General features: G+C 44.0%; 1 protein-coding gene across 1 annotated transcript; it reads right to left on the bottom strand.

The window, feature by feature from the left end:
* Nucleotides 1-2,754: 2,754 nt before the first annotated feature.
* LOC115675512 (probable inactive receptor kinase At5g10020) lies at nucleotides 2,755-8,216 on the bottom strand. Its single transcript, XM_030598219.2, has 3 exons — nucleotides 6,650-8,216; nucleotides 4,321-5,877; nucleotides 2,755-3,562 (listed from the first exon to the last, which is right to left on the bottom strand). The coding sequence occupies exons 1-3, from the start codon at nucleotides 7,407-7,409 to the stop codon at nucleotides 2,970-2,972; spliced, it is 2,910 nt and encodes a 969-aa protein (XP_030454079.1). The 5' UTR covers nucleotides 7,410-8,216; the 3' UTR covers nucleotides 2,755-2,969.
* Between the last annotated feature and the right edge of the window lie 844 nt (nucleotides 8,217-9,060).

The raw sequence follows: 9,060 nt of genomic DNA, 5'->3' as shown, positions 1-9,060 counted from the left end.
GTGCCAATTTAGTCCTAAACCTTTTTTTGGTGCCAATTCAGTCTTAAACATTTTGTTTTTGTGCCAATTTAGTCATTTTGACCAATTTTGGTCGAATTTTGCTAAAGTTGACAACTTTAATAATATTTTACTATTTTTTTGAATTTTTTTCTTTTTTTCTTTTTTTTTCCCCCTCCCCTCCCTCCTTCCTCCAGCCGGTCGCCGGACTGGCGCCGGTGAGGCTCGCCCTCGTCAGCCACTAGTGAGGTCGACCTTGCCAGCCTCTAGCCTCGGCGACCGGCTCGAGGAAGGAGGGAGAGGAGGGGAAAAAGAAAAAGAAAATAATAAAAATTCAAAAAAATTAAAAATATTATTAAAGTTGTCCACGTCAGCGCCGGTGACCGGCCGCCGGCCGGCATCCACGTCAGCAAAATCCGGCCAAAATTGGCCGAAAGGATTGAATTGGTACAAAAACAAAAGGTTTAGGACTGAATTGACACGAATATAAAAAGTTTAGGAAGGAGGGAGAGGAGGGGAAAAAGAAAAAGAAAATAATAAAAATTAAAAAAATTAAAAATATTATTAAAGTTGTCCACGTCAGCGCCGATGACCGGCCGCCGGCCAGCATCCACGCCAGCAAAATCTGGCCAAAATTGGCCGAAAGGATTAAATTGGTACAAAAATAAAAGGTTTAGGACTAAATTGGCACCAATATAAAAAGTTTAGGACTGAATTGGCACCAATGCAAAAAGTTTAGGACTGAATTGGCACCAAAAAAAGGTTTAGGACTAAATTGGCACAAATGCAAAAGGTTGAAGACTTTTTGGCACTTTTCCCATTTAGTCCTTAAACTATTTGAAAATGTTCAATATAGTCCTTCCATTAATTCAAGTTCTGGGACTGCATTGAACATTTTCATATAGTTTAAGGACTAAATTGAACATGTATTAAAAGTCTAGGGATCACATTGAACAGATTAAAAGGCTAAAATTCAAGGACTATATCGAACAAATTAAAAGTTCAGGGATCAAATTGCACGTTGAGTCAAAATTCAGGGGCTGTTTGTGTCGTTATCCCTATATTGTTATACGTACAGGAACAGTTGTTGCTCATGGTTGCCGGTCAATATGTCTCGGGCGACGTCACGTGCTGTTGAAATTTTCTCAAAAAACAGCAAAAGAAAAAGAAGATGTTTATGGGGGTGGTTTTATGCCAACAAGATGATTGATTGTATTTTGTTTTGGGTGTTAAGGTTAATTTAAAACATCGGACGTCCTTGTCCGGCGCACCGCTTTTCAGGAAGAGACGAGGCAATCCAGATGGACACCTCCAAAAATCATATGCAGAAAAAACCAAACCGCTTGCGGTTTCAAAAGAAACAGTGCATTCACAGTCAACTACATGGACCAAGACAAAAACTCCGGTCTGCAAAATTTTTGTGGGTGGCCGGAGCGAGATGGCACACTGACTTGATCAAATATGGTGGGACATTTCCTGCAGCAAAAAGAAAAGAGAAAGGAGGAACGGCAGAGAAAGATTCACAGTAGATCGTAGGTCCAATTTTGTTCGTCTCGCATTTCGACGAAATGCGAGTTACACATGGCCCAGTGGAAAGCAGCGCAAAAGTAATGGCTTGGCCTGTTCGGGTGCGAATCCGATGTTTCTGCCAACAATTGGTTCAGAGGCAAAAAGCCGCCGGTCACAAATACGGTGATAATAACACTAGGAGTGCCATAATTTTCGTACGGCGCTCGGTCCCTTAAGTGTTATAACTTTTTTTTTGCTCATTTGAGTGCCACATCGGAGTAAAATGGATCATTTGAGTGTCATTTCCGATAAATCATCACACGCAGATTTTTTAATTAATTTTTCATCCGACGTGGATTTTTTTAATGTTATTTTATTTTATTTTATTGAATTTTTTTCTTTATCTTTTTAATTTTTCTTTATCTTTCTTATTTTTCCTTTTGTTTTTCAAGGTTGGCGAGGGTCATCGGTGACCCTCGCCGGAGGCCTCACCCTCGGCCAAACTGGGCGAGGGCCGCCTCGCCATCGGCCGGTATGGCCGCGAAGGTCCTTGGCGAGGCCATCGCGACCTCGCTGGCCGCAAGCGAGGCGGTGAAAGCTCTCGCCAAATCTGGCGAGGCTGCCTCGCCCAGGGCCACGAAAGCCCTAGGCGAGGCAATCGTGGCCTCGCCGACCGCGGGTGAGGTGGCAAAGGCTCTTACCAAATCTGGCGAAGCTGTCTCACTCGCAGCCGCGAAAGTCCTTGACGAGGCCATTCCGTCCTCGCCGGTCACGGGTGAGGTGGCGAAGGCTCTCGCCAGATCTGGTGAGGCCGCCTTGCCCGCAGCCACCCAGATCTGGCGACGGGCCTTCACGGCCAAGGGCAAGGCGGCCCTCGCCCAGGGCCTTCGCGGCCAAGGGCAAGGCGGCCCTCGCCCAATCTGGGCGAGGCCTTCACAACCAGCGAGGGTCGCTGGTGACCCTCATCGGCATTGAAAAAAAAGTTTGCAAAAAAAAGTATATAAATAAATAAATTCAAAAAAATTATCCACGTCAGCTCCGGCGAAGCCACGTAAGACGACTAGCATCCACGTCGGATTTTTCGGCAAGGCAAATCGCCGATAGCACTCAAGTGATCAATTTTTCAAATTTGTGATACTCAAGTGAGCGAAAAAAAAAATTATGACACTCAAGTGAGCGCCGTACGAAGTTATGGCACTATTAGTGTCGTTATCCCCACAAATATGAAAAGAATGGCGATCATTCCCCTTTACATCTCGACGCAGCTTTATTGATGATTTCTCCGAAGAATACCAAAAGAAAAAATCTCAGCGCGGAACTAAAAATGCTAGCCCTATTCAAGTGAAGAATTGAATACAAGGATCAAAATATGAATTTATGCAGAAGAACCAAAATTAGACGAGACTGAGGGTTAGTACAGGATATATAAATGACTGAACTTATCGATTAGCTTCGCGAGCCCATCATGGCCGTAGAGAAGAAAGATCTTCGAAAACTGTCTTAATGTCTGGCCTGTCGGATGCTGGAAGGATGCATCTCAGAGCCACCTGCAACATGTCATAGAGATATATAGGCAAGTCCTCCTCCATGTCATATGCCTCCAGAATCCTTCTGTCGTAGCACTCATTGCTGCGGCCTTTTCCATCCATCAACCTAACCCAGTCTGTCAGGTCGACCACTCCCGGGTCGCCACAAACTATTTCCCCTGGACTTCTTCCGGTCAAAAGCTCCAGCAATATGACCCCGAATGCATAGACATCGCTCTTCAGCGATGGCCACGGTTTACTCGAGCTGGCGAATTCAGGTGGTCGGTAACCAAGGGCGCCGGAATTTAGTACCTGCTCCGTGGTACCACCAGGCGTCATTGTTCTGTGGAGACTGTAGTCTGTGACAAGGGCATTGAAATCCGGAGCTTCTAACAAGACGTTAGTTGACTTCAGGTTGCCGTGCGGTATTGCCTTCTCATTATGGAGGAAGTTCAAGCACCGTGCCACATCAACAGCGATCCGGAGCCTTGTGTCTAGAGACAAGGGCGGTTGTTTCCTTGGGTCCGTCTCTGTTGCACAGAGCATGAAACGCATGTCATAGACTCATAGGTGTTCTTAATCAATGCTAAGTAACATTCAATTGTATCCAATATTATCTTCAGTAGTATCTTGATCCATGCCAATAGGAATTTCCAGAGTGAAATGACAATGAACAATTTCGATTTCCAATTACATAAAGATGTATTATATATTGCCCAAACATAGAAAAATTTGATGCATAAGCACCAATCCTTTGTATAACTTACAGAGTCATTCTACTCATCAGATCCACTATGACTCTGTCCAGGACCAAAAACCTAGCCAGGTGAAGTATCATTGTGCTCTAGATTTACTTCATTTATCAAGATGGGTTAGGTGCTCTTCAGTGGATGACATGTCTGACTCCTGATGACCATCTTCGATCTTTTTCTAGAGATACACTTCATTTGGAATTCTTTCACTTGCAGAAGATAGTGCACATAGTAAGACAGCACTAGGACCTCCAAGAAGATTTTCTGACTAATCTCTCACATAGATCCTAAGTTTAATAGGGGTAGAGCGTCACGCAAAGAGCGTTGCAGTTTACTCAATCATACAATAATCAATCCAAAATGAACTTTCAACTTCTGCTTTTTTAAGCCACAGTTTTTACCAGTTTAAGCTTTAGAAATCACGAGCTAAAATACTTTTACACAGAACATATGTAATAATAACAGGACCACGGTAATGTTTGAATCACATATTAAAGGTCTATGCTCAAGTCGAGCACAAAGATGGGAAAGGGTACCTTGAAGATAAAGGTCCAAGCTTGCTGCATTAATATAGTTAGATATGATCAGCTTTTCATGCTCCCTTGGTCCCCAGTAGTAACCCTGTATAGAAACTAGATTCGGATGTTTGATGCTCCCAAGTTTCTTGACTTCCCTAGCGAAGTCTTTCCTTCCTTTTGCTATTCCCTCCCTCAACCATTTGACAACCAAAACGCGGCCCGAATCGAGTGTAGCTTTATATGATGTTCCATGACAACTCCTTCCCATGACTTCTGCAGGAGCACGCGAAAGTTCTCCTGCTGTGAACATAAAGGACCCGTCAAATAGATGCAAGTCGCCATCCAACTTATCCGGAGAACCAACCCTAAGCACACTGGGGCTCTCAGGCAGATAATGGTCGTTAGAAGGCGATGGATTTGAAGAAGACAACAGAGACATAGGAGAAGCAACCCGTTCATCTTTTCTTTCAGGATGGCTAAGATCTTTAGTCACTTTTGCGACTGATGAACTCGATTCTGTTTGAGGCACAAAGCCAGTCTGAGCAGATGGCAGCTGATCTGGATTTAAAGTGACAGAGGACGATGGAGGCTCCAATATCTTTTGGGGAGATGATGCAAGATTAGCTGCAGAATTGCCTAGAGAACGACCACTTTTCCCGATATTTCCTTTCAAATCTTCACCTTCCTTTCGTTTTCTGCTGCGCGAGATAATGAAGCATAGAATAGCTATCATCCAAGCACCCCCAACCAATCCAGCAATAAGGGCAATCTTAATAGCAGTTCTCATACCATGTCCCCGAGGTCGTTCAATCCTGTCTGGAGGTCCTTTTGGAGATTTTGGTGAGTAAGGAAAATCCAGCAAAGAGTTTCCTGGATGGAATGCCGAATCAGGAAATCTTCTCAAGTTTTCAGGCACAGTGCCTGAAAAATTATTGTAAGAAACATTAAATCCTTGGAGTTCATCAGGCAGATCTTCAGGAAGGCCACCTTCAAAGTAGTTGCGAGAAAGGTCCAGATATACTAAGTTGTGGAATCTGTCGATTTCCCGAGGGAGAAAGCCACTTAATGAGTTATTTGACAGATCAATAATTGAAAGGCTGAAGTTCTGAGTGGAACCTACAGAAGAATTAGCCAAATTTTCCACAAGAGAGATTGAACCAGTGAAGTTGTTCCCCGATAAGTTAAGATCAGTCAATTTGGTTGAGCTAAACAAACTCGGAAGAAGGGATCCACTAAGCTGATTGAGGCTAAGATCAATTACTTTCAGTTCTGGATACGTGCCTAACACTTGGGGAAGAGTGCCCTCAACTAAGTTGCGCGAGATCTGGAATGAAGTCAGTCTCAAAAATTGAGAAGTTTGGATAGGTAATGTTCCTGTCAATGAGTTGGAACTCAATTGAATGGCTTCCACGTAGTTACCCCAACTCTGTATTCGTGATACATTGCCTGAGAGCAAATTATTGCTCAAGTCTATTGTGGCACAATGCCCTACACTGACGGGTAATGCGCCCGATAGTCTGTTTGAAGATAAATTAAGCTTCTTCAGAGTTGCAGAGGTAATACTTCCAACTGGGCCTGCCAAGACGATCGAATTACGTCAGAATGACCATAAGTACTATAACCAGATTCCATTTTGTGAAGAAACCTGACAATCTCATTTTGCTAACTATAATCTGTATAGCACATAAAATATTGTGAAAGAAAATAACCAAATTCAAGTAGCACATTGGCTAATCTCAATAAGCAAATTCAGCCTTTGCCTTCGTTCCAGTTAGTAATGTTAATCGAAAACTTCTCCCCTGAACAGAGATTTTCTGTCGATACTTATTGCATGGGAAGAGCAATGGCAATATAATAGAAACCATATCGGCGCTTTTGGAAAAATAGTCATTTCAGAATAACATGCCTAGTTCAAACTCCGTGGAAACACGCAGAGTGCGTCCCAAGCAAAGTTACTTTTCCAAAATTATCATGAAAGGTTGGTTATGGTACAATACATACCAAACAAACAGTGAAAGCATTAGAAATTCATAACAGTTTCTCCAATTTCTTTTTAAGTCTCAAAGGAGGCACAGAGACTTGCTAATTTGCCTAATACACAAAAACTTCTAGTAATTCCTTTACTTTTATGAGGGGGTAAAAATCCAATAGATAAACGATTTCCTATGTTTTCAGGAATCTTCATGTCATCTTCATGTGGCAAGAAATGTAGCTTCATTGTAGATCTAATCATCCCCTGTATAGAATGGTTCTGAATGACAGAACGAAACCGAGCAAGAGAATTTGGAGAAAGGCAAAAGAAACCCGCATCAAACAGTAGGTGCATTAAATTGGTGGATCTAGATACCTTTCAGCTGGTTATCGCTGAGATCCAGCTCAGACAAAATCATAGAGCTCTCCTGTAACAACGCCTGCGGTAAAGAACTGGACAACTGATTGTTTCCGAGCCGGAGAATCCGAAGAGACACTACAAAGTTGAAGGAGGGTATTTTACCCACCAACCTATTATTACTGGCATCAAACACCTCCAAACTGTCGAAATACGGCATCCCATCATGCGAGAAAAGCTCCCCTACTAAAGCATTGGAGCTAACATTCAGATAGCGAATCGAGGAAACGAAACTAGAATTACCACGCACCAGGTCAAGCGAACCAGAGAGCTGATTATGGCTCAGATCGACATACTCTATGCCACCCAAAACAGAGAGCAGCTTCGTGACATCCCCGGAAAATCCATTACCGTGCAAATCTAAGTATTTCAATTGATCTAAGCCCGAGCTAACCTCTGAGACAATCCCTGTCAATTGGTTGTTAGATACTGACAAATTCTGAAGCATGGTGAGACCAGTAACAGCAACAAAGCTGAAATTGCCAATCAGGCCCACACTGTCAAGGACAAGTGATGTGACATGACCTTCACTACACGCCACACCGTGCCAATTCTGGGGACAACCATCAGAGGCCAAGGACTTGGAATCCCATGAATCAAGAACTTGCCCTGAGCGGTCTCTCTGGAAACCTTTCTTGAGCTCCAAGAGCGCTTCTAAGTCTGACTGCGCAAGAGCATTAACTATGAAGAGGCAAATTATCAAACATATCATCTGCATTCCTCACTCCTCTGCCCCAGCTCTCAAAATTCCAGCAGCTCGGAGGCGAGGATCGACAGAGAGAGAGAGAGAGAGAGAGAGAACCAAGAGATTCTCAAAATGTGGCCCAAAAAAGGGAACTGATTGAGCAACGGATCGAACTTGGAGCCGCAAAAAGGCGTCACCAAAGAAAGATCAACCGGCAAAATGAGAGAATTTACAGAAGATACAGACAAAAAGCAAGAAAAGAATACTTGGAAAGAAGCCACGAGCTGGCCAAGCGAAAGACCTTAAAGAATCAAAGCCAAAAGGTCTGCCAAAAACCCAGCATGAAAAAGTTGGCGAAAATCCGAAATCTTTGAAGCTCAAGAACGCCCAGATCACACCATACAAAATCACCCCTTTTCTCCCAAAACTCTAAATCTAAAAGTACCCGCAGACAATCATTTGAGACGGAAGAGAGAGAAATGCGCACAATCCCACATCTCCAACAACAGGGAGTCGATGGAAAATGTAGGATAGGCACCTTTACGAAGCGAACATGCAGAGGCAATGATGGCGACAATGAGTGGGCGGCTGGGGAAAGGGAGCAAAAGGAAGGGGTCGATGCCCGAAACCAGCTCGAGCTTTCGACAGTTGACGCAGCACAGAGCCAGTACGATGTAGTAGTAGTGCCAGAGAAGCGGAGGAAGGGCAAGCAAGAAACCAAAACAAGATGTTTTCTTTGTCTGCAACAAAAAGTGGGTAGTGCAGGGGAAAATGGGGTGGGACTGGGGGAGTAGTAGTTGGATAGAATCTTGGTGGAAAAACGAGGAACTGCGAGCGAGCGATCGAGCGAGAGAGAGAAAGAACAGCGAAGTGAGACCACTGAATTAAAGTGTGTTTCGGAGAGTTAGGTGGTGTGTATGATTCTTTTCGCTTTAGCACAAGTGGGAAAAAGAGAACGAGATGGACACGGCAGTAGTTATCTCGATCGCTAGCCTGTGCTGGAACCACTGACAAGACGGCATATTGATTGCACGTAACACGAGCTGAGTCGTTGGCTCCTACAATACTTAGATCGCTTGTGCGATTGCTTCGAAAAGCACCCGTCGAACGAGATTCTGATTGCGATCTGTCCGCTCGAGCAGTCGTGCTAAAAAATCACATTAACGATGCAAATTCGAGTCCGTAGTGTGGGGACAGAACTGATACGAGCTCCAAAAGACGCTTCCCGGGTCAAGGCGTGACATTCTCTTGGCCATTCGTAGGGAAAGATGGAGAAACAGGGATGGTGGTGGGGGGGGGAGATACAATGGGGACAGATTCAGCTTTGGGAATCTGCTTGGAGCTTTGCTTAGTTTAAACTCGTGGAGTTGGACAGTGGGGCGTGGCGTTTGACGCGGGTACCTCCTGCATCAGGTGACTTGAATAATGTGATTTGGTCGATTATAATAGTGATTAATGGCAATGATTTCGATATAATGAAGGGTTCTGCTGCTCGCAATTGACTACTGAGCCCTCGTGCATTAAGATAATGAAATTAGCTCGTGAAGGACAGATCAGAGTTTGTGAGTCTTTTTGAATCTGAGTTTCGTCCCTCGCTCGCTCTCTCCGAAGTCTCTTGTGTCTCTTCTGTTCCTTCTTCCCACTAATTTCTCTCACCCAAAAACGGCACGTGCTTTCTCGAAGC

This window comes from Syzygium oleosum, unplaced genomic scaffold (genome assembly GCF_021117445.2).
Source record: "Syzygium oleosum isolate NSW1041296 unplaced genomic scaffold, Sole_v2.1 Sole_v2.07, whole genome shotgun sequence".
NCBI classification, from domain to species: domain Eukaryota; kingdom Viridiplantae; phylum Streptophyta; class Magnoliopsida; order Myrtales; family Myrtaceae; genus Syzygium; species Syzygium oleosum.
The sequence above is the reverse complement of the archived record's forward strand: the minus strand, read 5'-3'. Positions and strand labels throughout refer to the sequence as shown.

Bases quoted from the DNA above. Each gene is read 5' to 3' on its own strand.
- LOC115675512 (XM_030598219.2), bottom strand. From the start codon at position 7,409: ATGCAGATGATATGTTTGATAATTTGCCTCTTCATAGTTAATGCTCTT. The intron at 5,878-6,649 runs GTATCTAGATCC...TCGTCTTGGCAG, and splicing joins CAGCGATAACCAGCTGAAAG to GCCCAGTTGGAAGTATTACC. The intron at 3,563-4,320 runs GTACCCTTTCCC...TCTGTGCAACAG, and splicing joins CTTGGACCTTTATCTTCAAG to AGACGGACCCAAGGAAACAA.